At 43.0% G+C, this 15493-nt stretch overlaps 1 protein-coding gene across 2 annotated transcripts in view; it reads right to left on the reverse strand.

The window, feature by feature from the left end:
• Positions 1-793: 793 nt before the first annotated feature.
• The window catches only part of METTL16 (methyltransferase 16, N6-methyladenosine), an 81772-nt gene continuing 67072 nt past the window's right edge, over positions 794-15493 (reverse strand). For both annotated transcript variants that reach the window (XM_049636783.1, XM_049636782.1), the window contains 2 exons: positions 12547-12720; positions 794-12442 (listed from right to left, as the gene is read on the reverse strand). In XM_049636783.1, the coding sequence (XP_049492740.1) occupies positions 11819-12442; positions 12547-12720 (798 nt within the window). In that variant the 3' untranslated portion in view covers positions 794-11818. The remainder of the gene's footprint in view (positions 12443-12546; positions 12721-15493) is intronic.

The following is a 15493-nucleotide window of genomic DNA, read 5'->3' on the forward strand; positions in this document are numbered from 1 at the left end:
CTGATGTTTCACCAGAAAGGTGAGCACTCTGTGGCAATGATCCAAAGCCCAACCATTTCCAAAAAGTTGCTCAAGTTTTTTTTTAATGGCTTCTAGGTGCTTAGTACCTTTGGAGCAGGACACTTGGGCCACCCATCATTGTGTACTTTTAGCTTTTTTTTTTTTAAGTTCATTCATTTATTTTGAGAGAGGGACAGAGGGAGGGAGAGCATGGTGGGGAGGGGCAGAGAGAAAGGAAGAGAGGGAATCCCAAGCAGGCTCTGTGCTGCCAGCACAGAGCCCAATGCGGGGCTTGAACTCACGAACCGTGAGATCATGACCTGAGCCGAAATCAAGAGTTGGACGCTTAAACAACTGAACCACCCAGGTACCCCAATCATTGTGTACCTTTAAAGGACTTCTGTTTTCAGCCTTCCTCCTCAAATCTTGTGCATCCCGATGCCCAATTTAAATCCCTCCATTTTTTAATATGCTGAGATAGAGACGTTCCTTTGATGAGGCTATCTTCCACCCACACCGCCCCCACCCCAACAAAGCATTACATACATATGCAACCCTAAGAGCTATGAAAATCAGTTTCCTGACCCCTACGATGCATACATAATAACGGCAAAAATAAAGCCAAAGTACAGGTATTTACATTAGATCCCGGAAGATGTCCTAATTGTTCAGGCCCAACTTCTCAAATTTTGCAAGTGGTTTTAGGAAGTTTTTCACATATCACAATTAAAACAAGACCAAAGGGAGAAAGTCAGGATGAAGAGTAAGACACTCAGGGACACAGCAGACAACATTCGTTTAACAAATATTTATTGTGTGCCTGACATGTGCCAGGCACGGGGCTGGGTATCCTTGTAGCCAAGGCCAGCTGACATTTGGAAAGCCAGGGTGGGGTAAAAGGTCAGAGCAGAACTCAACTCCACAGTAATACCTGGAAAAGGTTAGCTTTGCCCTCTACCACCATGCTGGACATAGCTCAAGAGATCATATGACCACACAAAGACTCCTAAGAATGCTGATGTACTCTTTTAGGGTAGGTTCCCAGATAATCATACTTTTCTAAGAAGGTGTAAGAAGCAATTAAATGGACTTTAATTTGGTCCACTTAAGTGGACTGAACCTGATTCCTGACTGACTGATGAGCCCAGTCTGACTGATGAGCAGGATTCTGAATTGCTCGGATAGAGATGTATCCAATGTGGTACTCAGTCATCAATGAAGCAGGCTCCTCGGAGCTGTAAGTTTCCACCGAAGTCCTCACCTACCTTCCTCCACTCCCACTGAGTAAAGGACTCCTCCTGAACCTACAGAACAGGTAAAACCAAGTCATGTACTTCCCCCTCTTCCTTGCCTCACATGACCTCACAGCTGGAAGAGTTGAGATTATCTAGCCAAACCTCCCAAGAGAAGGTGTCTTATCCAAGGTCACAAAGCTGCTTAGTGTCAGCTGGCATGAGTAAGTGGCCTGGTTCTCCCTTGACTCCATGGGACAGGCAAGCCTGGGGAAGTGCGTCCAGAGTCCTTGAAAACCTCACAGAAATGGGTGATGATAGATAACTTCACCCCTTTTGGCTACAGACAGGAATAATCATTAACTTTGCTTAGTGGTGCCCAATAAACAAGCTTAGCAGGTGAGTGAGAAGGCAAGGAAAGAGAATCAGACTTAGGATCCAGAGGCTCAGATGGTCTCAGAGGATACTGAACTGCGTCAGGCCACTGAGGAATTAAGAGCTTCTAACTGGCCCTAGGTAGATAGCCATTCCTCACTGGTGTTTGCGTCCAGGCTGAAAAGGTGACTGGGGGAAAGGGGGCAGATTTTTATCCAGGCAACCGCCCTGGGTGTGGACACTGAGTAATAAGGAAAGAAATGCAGCTCAGAAGCAAAAAGGGAGGAGCCACGCACTTTGAGCTTTTCTGAGAAACCAAGCTAGCTAAACGCTACAGCTAGAGATGGGGGCTATGGAGGACTTGGAGGAGGAAGCGGATCAAACTGGAAAGGCATGAGGGAAAGGATGAGAACTTCAGCTATTCCTCTAAAGAAAAAAAAGTGTCTTTATGAGAGAAAATGAATTCAGGTCAATGGGAGTGAGACTGGGCAAGGCTGTGAACAGAACGAGGGGTAGTCTTGTAATGTGAGTCAAGAGCCAGCTGGGTCAAGTGGAGGCAGGGGGTGTCCATGACAGGGGAGGCCCCCCAGGGCAGAGGGGCTGGGCTGTGATGCCCCACAGAAAGGACAGAGGTCTACTGTCCCAGCAAACCAAGCTCACACCTAAGATGCAGGCTGCAGAATCAAGACTGTAAAACCCAAGAGAGACCAGCTACCTGTGCCCTGAACTGATGCCTTCTCAGAATAGTACGGAAGGCGTGGAGCAGTGGCCTGTCACTGGCTGGAGTGCCTAGATCCAGGGCTCCGTCCACTCTCACAACTGGACTTCTTTCTAAAGCCCCAGGGCTCACTGGGAGAGTGTGTACTGGCCAGTGGTGGGGACACTCTAGGAGCCACATACTAGCCTGTGCCTCTCTTCCCACTTCTAGGCTGGGGACTGATGATACCAGTACATGAGCTCATCCTCAACCCCCAGCGGGCTTGAGTACCTTTCCCATCACCTCAGTTGGCAGTGCTAGAGCTTACCAGTCGTCTCTCTGAACAGTTACTCTGTGATAACTTGGAACCATTCGTTTAACACAGTTAGGTTCTTAAACTGCATATCATACACCAATACAAATTCAAGTGTTACACGTAAAAAATAATGCCAAAAAGTGCCATAATCAAATACAGGCAAACATTTTTTTCTGCTCCTGAGTGGTGAAAGAGATTTCTACCCTTAAAGGAAACAAAGAAAATATAAAGGCAGAGAATGACAGATTTGATTACATAAACCCTCTACAAGCCACTAACTGTAACACCGAAACAAATCACCACAAACAAAAAGGTATAGGACAAAATGGAGGTAAATATTGGCAATTGTATCCTTGCAGTTCAGTAACAAAAATAACACTTGTTATGGAAAAATGAACACAGAACATAATTTAAATTTTATAAAATATAGGAGATAACATATATAACAGAAATATGTATACGTATATGAAAATGTCTGGTCTCGCTAATACCACAAAATTAAAACAATGAAAATATTTTTGTCTACCAGATGATAAAGGATGTTTTTTTTTAAAGATTTTAAGTAATCTCTATACCCAACGTGGGGCTCAAACCTACAACCCCGAGATCAAAAGCTATACACTCTACCAGCCAGCCAGGCACCCCAATAAAGGATTAAAAAAAAAAAAATCAGCCCTGTAGAGCTATCAGAGGAGTGGTTAAAACTGGCATGTATGGAAATGTAAACTAGCACAATCTTTTTAGTGACCGAATTGGCAATATACAAAGAGCCTTTAAAAAGGTCATATCCTCTGCCTTCAGTAATTTTAATGTTTATTTATTTTGAGACAGAGTGTGAGCGGTGGAGGTGCAGAGACAGAGGGAGACAATCCTAAGCAGGTTCTGTGCCGTCAGCGCAGAGCCCGATGCAGCCCTCGAACCCACAAACCGTGAGATCATGACCTGAGCCGAGATCAAGTCAGATGCTCAACCGAGTGAGCTACCCGGGCGCCCCTGCTTCAGTAGTTCTTACAGAAGTTTATCCTAAAGCAGTAAGAAAACACATCAGATTTTTTAAACTAAACTCTATACCTAATTGTGGGCCTGAACTCATGACCCTCAAGATTAAGAATGGCATGCTCTACTGACTGAGCCAGCCAGGCGACACATGAGGATTTTTATACAAACATGTCCATGAAAGCATTATTTACAATAGTGAAAACCAGAAAATTTCCAGCAAGGAACAACTGGTTTAGTGAAGGAACACTCTCAAGATGACATGTAAAGAAAACACGCTGTTAATAAACCCAAAATGTGAGTGGTTGTCTCTGGACAGTGTGATTATCTGGTTATTTTAACTTTTTGTAAGTCTCCCGACAGATACTAGTTTTATAATCAGAAGGTTATCACAATATATTGCTACATGAAAAATATAAAAGTCATATACAATATGATCCCACATTTGTTATTAAAAAATATATATGCATATAAAAATAGTAAGATAACAACATGTAAAATAACTCCATTTGAGTAGTGGAATTATAAAGTTTTATTATTTTCTAAATTCTTATAGTGAAAATGCATTACTTTTGTAATTACTATGAAATTGTTAAAGGGGAAAAAAGTTCTCCTGTGCTTTCTCAGGAAAGGACTCCTCTCTCTTGATCTCAACTGTGACCTGTTCCTACGGATCTCCTTCCCATCCTGGTCCTTCTTCTGAAAGCGCTCCTGTTTCACCCCCCAAAGTGGGTTTCTTCATCTCCCTCCTCACCACCAAACCTATCTAAATCTCTTTCTGCTGCTCAGCTCGCAAGTTGCCCAGAAATGGTTCAGGCGACCCTTCCAATCCAGGTAAGAGATGAGGAAGAGCACTAAGGTGGTGGCACTCAGGATGGAGAGGGTGGGCTGAATTGGGGAGGTATTTGTAAAGATGAAAGATTTTAGTCTCTGGTGGTAAAGGAGAGAGAGGAACAGAAATGTCTCATCTGGACAGCTGGATGGACTGTGACCAAGAAGATAGGAGAGAACCAGGTATAGACTGAGTTTGACACTACCATGGTCCTGGGGGAGATGTCCAACAGGCGGTTAGGTATGTGGGTGTTGAAAGTTCAAGAAAGGTCTAGACTCAGGAATGATGAATCTATAGGTGAGCAGCAGTTGAAGTCATGGGAGTGGATGCGGCCAGCCTGAAGTGCTAGGAGCAAAGAGCAAACGAGGAACTTGGACAGAATCTTCGGGATTCTCTCTTAAGAGATGAGAAACACTCTAAAAAAGGGGGGGCAGGCAGGAAGCCGACTTGAGGAGCTGAGGTAAATGAGACTTAGGGAAGTGGAGGCAGTAAACATGTAAACAGTTCCACCCCTGGTGGTGGAAGAGGTCACGAACTGACGGTCTACCAGGTTTTGACAGAATACTGAATTAACTGTCAGGATTTACAATCAAGTAAACTTCTCACAAATCTGGATTTCTGGCTTCTTGCAAAAATTCAGAACATCCAACAAACACCATTTTTGCATGGCAACAACCAACAGGGATCGAATAAAAGCTACTCCCTTTTAGTCAGAACATGAGCTATTCCATCTTGCCTGGCCCTTGCAGTAGAGGATGAGAAAACATGCTTCCCTTTGTGAATGAATAAAGTCCTATTGGTGCTCACCTAGAGTTCAGAGAAATACAGGCTAGAGTTTGGTTCATAAAGCCCCACACTTGACCCTGAAGGCAGAAATCCTGGGACAAACATAGCTGAATGAAGGATCCTTTGCCAGAGCAGACTGGGAACCCCCCTTTCCCGGCAAGAGACATCAAATCTCTTGACTCACAAAATCTACAGGGGCAGGCCCATGCCTCATCCACTCTCCCAGGAAGGGCCTGGCCCCACAGTGCTCTCTGCATAGTCTTCTCTTTTTGGACAGCAGTAGCACAAGCTGTCATTTCCCTGGGGGCTGATTGGCTGCTAAAGCCAGCCAAGTCCCCTAGCTGGGAATTTCCTGGCTCTAGTTTCTAGACTCTTGGGCCACACTCCCTGAATGGGTCCACCAGATGGCAGGCAGCCTTTTCTTTCCTCCTGATTTACACGAGTTCATTCACCCTACCTGGGGAAGAGGACTTGCCGTTTTTCTGACGACTGCTACCTTCTCCAGTAAGATCAAAAAGCACATCAATTCTGTGAGTGAAATATTTGGAGCTGCCTATTAAACTATAAAAAAATTATTCTTCTTCCATTATTATACAATTATGTATTGTCAAAGAGTCATTACCTAATTATCAGTTATTTTACATTGATTCTGATCCAACATGTGCTTGTACTAGACATTTTATTATGTGGTTTCCCTAACTACTTAATTATCTGCACTCCTGCCAAATACAAAATTCTATGAAGATTTGGTAGCATAAATTAAGAACTAATTATAAGCAATTTCATTTATCAAATCTTACTCATTGATCATAGGCTGGAGGATAATGTTACCTTCAACTGTGAAGCTGGGTGAGAGAGGCTTTTTCTCTCTTCCCTAGAGGCAGGTCAAATGAGCCCAAAAGTCCATTTCCATATTAAGTGTAGCATTTGTTACGAATCTTCAGATCTGGTACAAGAACCTAGTCTCAGATCTCTGCACCTGAGTTCAACCCCCATATCTCAGTGACTTAGCTCCGTGAATGACCTTAGGGCAAGTCACTTAAGCTCTCTGAGCTTCCGTTTCTTTAAGCTATCAACAGAGGGACATACACCACTGTGCTGGGTTATTTAAGGAGACAATTTATGTCAGAAGATGGCCAATCAATCTGGTTCCCTGTTTGTCACTCCGGTACATGGAAGCATGGGTTTTGTTTTTGGTCAAGTGGAACTCTACACCTGCAGTTATATACTTGAGGTCTTGGACCTTTGACAGGGGTCTACTGGTAGATTTTCTGACCAGAAACGGACAACTCAAAGAATACAAATAGAAGAGCAAGTTGAAAAGCCCACTATGCTCATGCACTCCTCCGGGTGTCTTAGTACCGCTCTCACTTTCATACTTTCACCTAACGGCTGCTGTTGTGAAGCAAGAATCCTTCATCATTTGTGTGAGGACGCCAAGGCTTAGTCAAACAGATTTACCCCTCTAGTGGAACTGGAACATAAACCAGGTCTGATGACTGCAAAGTCTCTTTTCTGCTTTTCATTCCCCTAGGGAGGCTGGAGAAGCCTCTGGGATTTATAGATCCTTTGACCTCCTGGGAACATCATATACAAGCCAATTCTGCCAAGCTCAACTGCAGATTCTGGTCTACTCCATCTTACCTCAGCTTCTTGGCTCATAATGAGCACCCATGACCCTCCACTTCCCCATGGAGAGCCTGGAGTCCCTAAAGTTTCTGCTTGGACAGAGACAGACAGATAGGCCACACCTCAAAGGGCATGCAGAGGTGCAAGGCCTTTGCTCAGTCACAACACGGTCCCCTGCAGTAAAAGCACAGCCTCCAAAAGGCAGCATTAGCTGTTCCAAAAGGGAGCATTAGCTGTTCCAACCAGTAATTAAAAAAATAAACTGATGTTTTAGTCATTTGGGTGAGTCACAGCAGAGGATCTCAATGTCTTTCCAGAGCAGAGTGGGAACTCTCTGGTATGCGTGTGAGGCCCTGCTGCTAGTGGGGTGAGCTCCACGCAGGGCTTTCTAATATTGTGATGGCACGAGCACCCAGACTTTGTACTTGGGAGCATTTAGAAAGGTTCAAGACCATCAATGCTCTACTCCAGAAGGCAAAAGCCAATTCTTTCTCACTAGTAAACCTCTTCTGGGTGTTACTGGGGTTAGTGCCCATTCAGCAAACCAAATCTCCTAGGCACCAACTTCTCTAAAGATGAGGTCACATCCCTTTCCTAAGGGCACCTCCTGGGTGGCTATAAATGTGATGCACCTTTGAGACTTTCCTTCTCCCAGTGGGCTCCTGACTACCAAGCTGGACCCTTTTCCTCCTACTGTGCAGATCTGCTGGGCCCATCACCTCTGATCCCTGTGCCATAATAGATGGAACTTTTCTGTGAACCAACACAGACCCGAGTTAGTAATACATATGTTCTACACAGAAACATCCTGTATGGGAAACAAGGCCCAGCTAACCTATAAAATATATATAACACAGGGCCAACTGTGTCAACTTTTGATGTAAACAACATACTACATGCATGCTGGTCCACCAGCCAGATAAACCAAAACAAGAATTAAAAGACAAAGGAACAGTGAAATGTTTCTTAGAACTCTCTATGTTAACTCTACCTGGAACATAAGACTTCTGAAAAATTACTGTTTAAGGTAACTAAACATTCCCCTGCCAGTACCCCCATTAACTAGATACTAATAAAAAGTTAATCCAAAGGACTGACCCAGCCTGTATATATTTTAGAGTAGCAGGACACATGGAAATAAAACAGTCAATTGGGACCATAAAGAAACATAAAAAGGTTGAAAATCCATAAAAAAGATCATGGAGTGCTAGGTTTTTCTATTTTTCTACTTTTATTTTTCAAATTTTATTTATGTGAAAATGTACTTGTTTACATAAAAAATATTCTCTGGGTAGTAAAGGGATATTTCAAGAAAATACCAAGGGCACAATTTTATTCATTCACAGCAAAGTTAAGGTGCTTGATAAAAGGGCCAAAGATGCCCCCATGTGGCTAGAAAAGAAAATGCTGTGGTTTAAGAAAGATGGAAGGGACACACACTCCCTTCTTTAAGAGGCCTTGGATTTTCCATGGGCTTTTGCATCTTTTCCACAACTTGCAGTTTTATTACTTGTCAAAGCTTGAGGCTGGTGTTCTCACATCATTTCCATCAAGAGAAGAGAGGTTTCGTATTTCGAAAAATACACACTAAAACTTTAAGTAATCAACACCGACCCTTAAGATCGGCTGAAACTCCACCACGGTGACATGAACCTTGTAGGACTCACAGCAGCGCCCTGGTGTGTGAAGAGCAGGGCAAGGATGGGGGGTGAAGGAACCCAGCTGTTGGAAGCAAAGCAGATTCCAAAGAACAAAAGCAGCTTTAGTCCCTCTTGGAAAACAAGTTCAGCTTCTGTTTCTACCTTAGTTATCAAGAGAACAGAAGCCAATGCCAGGGACCAAAAAAGAAAATAAGATAATACCACAAAGATTTAAGTCCGTACAATCCGTCAACATGAACTTGACCTCCAGACCCTTAACGCAAGCACCACTCAACCTTATCATACATGGGTTAATAACCTATTTCTTTAAAAACAAAATTCCCTTTTCCCTTACACCAGAGGTGTATGTATCGCACATCACACAATTATAAAATATACGCATAATGAAAATAATTTTTAGATGTTTTAAAAAAACGTTTTCAATGTTCTCTCATTAGACAGAAATAAACTCTTCTTCTCAGAGAAGAAAACGAAGACAACCGAGTGCAAAGAAGGCACTCAGAGCTCTAGCTGGAAACTTCCCTCATCATACGGTTTTTCAATTCTAAAAGGGTGAGCTGACCACCTATAAAACCTCCTCCAGGACACCGAGCCTTAAACCTGGGGCACTGCAACACACAGAGATGCAAGACACATCTTTTGTGCCTCCAGTCACACCTTGGCACCAGACTCAAATGAAGGCTAATACTGTGCCCGAAATGCACGGGCAAGGAGTGTATGTAAACATACCACTCATCTAACACAGAAAAATACAAGACGTTAAATGAAGAGAAGCGTAATATAAAATTAAATATACAGCATGAGTACAGAGTTAAACCCACACACTCATGCACCTCCCATCGACAGACTAGAAGGAAAACATTAAACACCAATAGTGGTCATAACTGAGAAGACTGTGACTGGGGTGATTTTGTTGCTGTTTTCGACTTTGATTTTCCAAATCTTTAATGAGTACACGCTGCTCTTTTACAACGAAGCAAATATGCAAACAATACGTATTGACCATTTATCAAATGAATAATTACAACCTAATTCAATTATCCTAAAATTCTATCAAGATAAGACACAAGGTTTGGGGCCTGCATAGGATTTAAATGTGTCAGGAGGACGGGGAGGTTGGGGGTGGGGGGGAGGAGGCACAAGAGAAGATTACTGAACCGGAGGAATTCAAGGGCATGAATTCAATCTTGGCTCTGTGTGAACCTGGGTATTGATTTCCTCATCCTGTCAAATGAGAGGTTGGGCCAGTGCTTCCTAATCCTCAGTGGCTCACTGACCCCTCTAAGTCAGAGATCCTTATTTCTGGAGAAATGGTGGTGGTGGTGGGTGTTCACAGAGCTTTTAGAAATAATCCAGGAGTTTTATGGACTCTCTAGAGATCCTTGGACCGGGTCAAGAACACTGGTTAATCTGTTCTCTTCTGCAGCTCTGTCTCCAACGACAGAGGGAAGTATAATATGGTCCTATTTTCATTTCTTGAATCTTTGCTGAGGGCTGGGTCTAGGTGTTGCCAAAATATGCCAAGGTCATCAGTTTTTTGCCCTAACCAACAGCCACTTTTCAAGAAAAAACTTTTTAATGTTTATTTTTGAGAGAGTGCGCACACGAGCGGGAGAGGGGCAGAGAGAAGGGTGGGGGAGGACAGAGGATCTGAAGCAGGCTCTGTGCTGATAGCAGACAGCCCAGCGTGGGACTCAAACTCACAAACCATGAGATCATGACCTGAGCTGAAGTCGGATGCTCAACTTTTAGACCCACCCAGGAGCCCCTAGCCACCTTTCAAAAGCATGGCTTAACTGCTCAGCCCCCATTTGCTTTGCAGATAGGAAGGAGCACCATACAACAAGTTCAGTCTAAACAGAACATGAGACTACTGGTGTAGAATCAAAATCAAGGTGTGAAAGTTTAAGTACAGCAGAGGGTAACTGAGACACTAAGAGAACAACAACAACAAAAATACTCTTTTTCCAGAGGCATTCCTGCTGAACCCTGACATTCCAGTGAGAAACATGTTTTAAGAACATGGTTACCCTGGCCTCAGAATTCTCTAAGGCAAACAGGTAAGCACAGAAGGGATTACAAGGGGACCCACAAAAAAACATTATTTGATCAGCTACAAATTCTCTGCTAATAGATGAGACTTTCTTAAGCAACATACTGCTCATAACTATCTCGCTCCATTTATTTGTTTTTACTTTTTATTTTTTTATTTTTTATTTGAGAGAGAGAGAGAATCTTAAGTAGGCTCTACACTCAGCGCAGAGCCCAATGCAGGGCTCGATCCCATGACCCTGGGATCATGACCTGAGCTCAAATCAAGAGTCAGATGCTCAACCGACTGAGCCACCCAGGCGCTCCACCCCCCCAATTTCTTATTTCTATCATCAATCATTTCTCCATTCAAAGCAATGAAAATATTTCCCCCAATCGCAGGATTCAAACAGGATGGACAGATTTCAATTCTGAATACTGTTACATTAAAAATAAAACAAAGCTCCACTTTGTATGTCAAAAAAACAAAACACACTCAAACCATACATCAGTAAAACTACTACAAAACACTACTTTCAAACAGTTTGGAGGTAGGGTTATGGCTTCATTCTGTTGTATCTCAGTCACATCTGGGAGTTTTGCTTACCTAAGTATTTCTGAAATAAGCAGCATCAAAACAGCTATGAATCAGGAATGTGACGTTTCCAGGAGCCCTCCCAGGTCAGCCCTTCTTCTTGGCATCACTAAGCTTTCTCCCCCACCACCTAACACTAGGCCAGTTCCTTCCTCAGGACTGATACAGGGGTCATCAAGCCTATGTACCCAGAGAAGTCTTGCAGGTGACTCCAGAAGTGGGCACAGGGCCTATCTGCCCGCTGTACTGCCTCTATTCAGAGAATGAGAAAGCCACCCCTCCTCAAGAAGCAACTATGGATGACAGAGACAGCATGATGCTCTGTAGTTCTGACCCAGACCAGACTCCAAAAACAATCCTTTTGGCCTCGGCTAAGCTAAGGTGATCAGCTTAAGTCAGGTTTAAATCCCTCCTGAATTTACTGATGGCTTTTTATTGATGCTGGTAACCACAATTTATCCTCATGAATTACCATACTAATGCCCAGTGACTTTAATAAGGGGGATTGGGCAGGGGTTAAAAATAGATTGTTTCTTTTCTTTCTTTCCTTTTTTTTTTTTTTTTTTTTTTAAGAAAACTGCACATAATGACCAATGGGCCTATAGTGGAATACCTCTTGCCACCCCAAGGCAAGCTACTTTATAGAAACTTCCCAGCTGTGCAAGAATTTAACTAGCAACAAGCCTGAAAATTTGATTACGTATATAGGTACAAAGCTGGTTCATCAAATCCCTATTCTGGCCCTCAACCCAATGCATTTCAACTAAAGCATCATCTACCTCCTTCTTTACATTTATCAAACACTTGAATAGGTAATGTCCAGCCACTCCTTGGAGATGGCTTCCTTTTTCAGACACCGGGCTGCTGAACTGCTCAGATGCCTCTCGGTCCTGGGCCCCATTGCTAGAGCCTTTACAATTTTCTGAAGCCTCCATCCCTCCCTTTTCCTCACTCCTTTCATCCTCCACAGGTTCTGGGTTTTCATCCTGGGAAAGCAGATCCTGGTTTGAGGAATGGCCCTCAAGAGTGGCAGATTCGCCTTCCTGTGCAGCAGGCCCACACAGGGCGCCCTCCCGGGGGCCCTGGGCCAAATCCTGGCTACAGCCAGACTCTCTCGGGGTGGACTTCTTCTCTTCCAAAGCTTGGATGACGTCCTCAGGAGCTCGGGGAACTTCTCTCAACTGTCTCACTCGCTCCCGTTTCTTTCTCCTTAAATGAATCCAGGAGTTTTCTATTGCTGTTAGGAAAAGGCTAACCTCTTCCTTTCCACAGGGGACTCGTTTATGCTGAACCTATTCGGAGGAAAAACAGAATTTTATAGAAAATCACTTTTCTCAAAACTTCAAAAAAAAAAAGATTATTGTTAAGGAAGTCATCAATGTGCTTAACAAAGTACCTTCAGATCGGTGAGGATTTTTTCAATCCACGTTGTCACAACTACTATGCCTTCCACTGTCTCAGAGCCCAAAGATGATGCTTTGAGGGATAATTCTTTCATCACAGACTCTAACACCACGAACGTGATGGGTTTCCTTGACTTCTCTAATTTTCTTCGCTTACTGGGTGGTGACTGAAAGAAAAAGAAGGCATGGGGGAAGAAGTTATCCAACTAATGAAATTTCATGTATTATAATGAACTCAGCTAGGGACATTTCCATGACTTCTACTACCAAAAGTAGAGCACTAAAAAACGCAAAGACTTTTGCATGCCATACCATGCTGCCTATGGTCAGGCTATCAGCATGTAACAGCCTCCAATTACTGAATGTCCCTCATCTATGTGTTGTGCCCAGCACACACCTGTACGATTATTTATTTCATAGCAACTCAAGGACCCTGGGGACTCTGTGTTCTATTCTATCAAGAACTGCATGGGGGTGTCTGGCTGGCTCAGTTGGTAGAGCATGTGACTCTTGGTCTCAGGGTTGTGAGTTCAAGCCCCAGGCTGGGCATGAAGCTTACTTAAAAAATTAAAATTAAAAAAATAAGAACTGCATGGTTTAAAATTGCCTACTTGTAATCCAACTTTATACTTGTTGAGGCTTGAAGATCACATGTGAGGAATGACCAGGGTCAACTAGGATCACATGGGCAGAGAAGGAGGCCTGCTGCATCTTGGCTAATGTTGGGACCAAGCCAATGGCTAGCTGTGCACTGCTTCTCTGCTGGAAGAAGAGATACCAGTGGTGATGAGAAGAGTGGATTTGAAAGCTAGTTCCACACAATTCAAGACTCTCATCTTTTTATTTCAAGCTTAGAAAGTGAATTGTACTCTACCCACTAGAGGGACTCAAGTTCCATTTTAAAAACTAAATGACATATATTTAAAATTTGTTTCTTTAAACATTTACTAAATTTTTTAAATGATTCTTAGTTCAGGCTAGATATATTATGAACACTTTAAGAGGCAGACTTCCACCTGTTGACAAAATTTATCAAAACTTTAAAAAATTAAGATAATTCTAAGGGTCAGGGTCAAAGTGAGCAGGTGCAGATTATAAGGAGAAAGGCTCATAAAGAGAAAACACTTTAGTCAGGTTGAAAGACCCTTTCCTGCAAAAAGCAGTCGCCGATAGTGGTGCTGCCGTTAACTGCAATTCTGCCTGGCAATGGTGACAGAGCACATGCATATACACACTGTCAGGTCCGCTTCCTGGGTGAGGCCTTGTAAGGAATAATCAGCAACTCCACATCCCACATGCACACAACAAAACAGCCAGTTTATTCCATGCTAGAAAACTTCCAGATCGTATTTCTAAGAAACAATCTATATTTTCCCTTTATACCAAGACATTAAAAAAAGGGGGGGGGGGGAACGGAATTAGAGAACACTAGAAAACAAGTTTAGAAGAAAAGGACCAAAAACCAAGGGTACATATATGAGTAAGAACCTGCTCTTGAAAAACAAATCATGGACTCCAAGCTCTAAGTCTGAGCTTGTTCAATTAATGTCTCAGACAAGATGAGACAAATTCATATTGATATTAACACAGTAGTATTGTTATTAATCAATCACCCAGCCTAAGAAACATATTTTCTATAGTCTACTGAGAGCCTAACACTTTCCATTCAGGAGTTTAAAACATGACTATTAAGCTGTGGAGGAAGAAAGATAATGGTGTGTAGGGGGGGGATGGGAGAGAAGAACCAGATTCCCCATTCCACTTCCCAGCATCCAAGGCTGTTACTATGGACAGTTCGCTGTAACAGGAGCATCCCTGACAGCCCACCCAGCACACTAAAGGTCACCCAGAAATATGGCTAAAAGGACAGTGCCTGCTATCTCTTCTGACAGAGATGGTAATCATTTGTGCTTACAAATTCAAATGAGCAAAGTGAAGATTTTGCCGTTTCTCGATTGGTCATGCTGGAGCTGGCCTACAATACTCTTTCTCCAAAAGAAAGAATGGACTCACCATCATTTCTAGAAATTAAAGGAGAGAAATGTGTCCTCACCGAACCTAACAAGACCTCTATCAAGGATCCACTTTCCAAGTTCCGAGGGAATCAGAAATAACAAAATACACAATTTATTACCCTATTACCCCAGGATGAAAATGAAAACTTCTGCCTCTCAAATATGGTTCCTTTACCTTGCATTTTGGTCCCAGTTTTCCATATGTAATGGCCAACTGATAAATCTGGTATTTCTGAATATTCTTAGTGAATTACTTTAATACACACATACACATACACAGTCCTCCCAAGACTGTTTTAGTTTTACTCCATTATAGAAACTAGGCACTCAAAAGACAGATAATTTATAGTCCAGAAATTCTTAGGGTTTTAAATGATTAAAGTCTAACATAGGCTTGGCTTACAGCAATCATTCCTTTCCCCCTCTTATTTGTACTGAAATTCCTTTTTATCCCACCCTACCTTTTTTTTTTTATAAGTTTATTTTTGGGGCGCCTGGGTGGCTCGGTCAGCTAGGCGTCCGACTTCGGCTCAGGTCATGATCTCACAGTCCGTGAGTTCGAGCCCCGCGTCAGGCTCTGTGCTGACAGCTCAGAGCCTGGAGCCTGTTTCAGATTCTGTGTCTCCCTCTCTCTCTGCCCCTCCCCTGTTCATGCTCTGTCTCTCTCTGTCTCAAAAATAAATAAACGTTAAAAAAAAAATTTAAGTTTATTTTTGAGAGAATGAGTGTGAGTGGGGGAGGGGCAGAGGGAGGGGAGCAGAGAAGATCTGGAAACTGGCTTCACACTGACAGCAGAGAGCCCGATGTGGGGCTTGAACCCACAAACTGTGAAAACATTACCTGAGCCAAAGTCGGCTGCTCAACTGACTGAGGCACCCAGGTGCCCTTGAAATTTCTTTTTTTTTTTTTTTAAATGTTTTATTTT

Source organism: Panthera uncia, chromosome E1, assembly GCF_023721935.1.
Source record: "Panthera uncia isolate 11264 chromosome E1, Puncia_PCG_1.0, whole genome shotgun sequence".
Classification (NCBI taxonomy): Eukaryota; Metazoa; Chordata; class Mammalia; order Carnivora; family Felidae; genus Panthera; species Panthera uncia.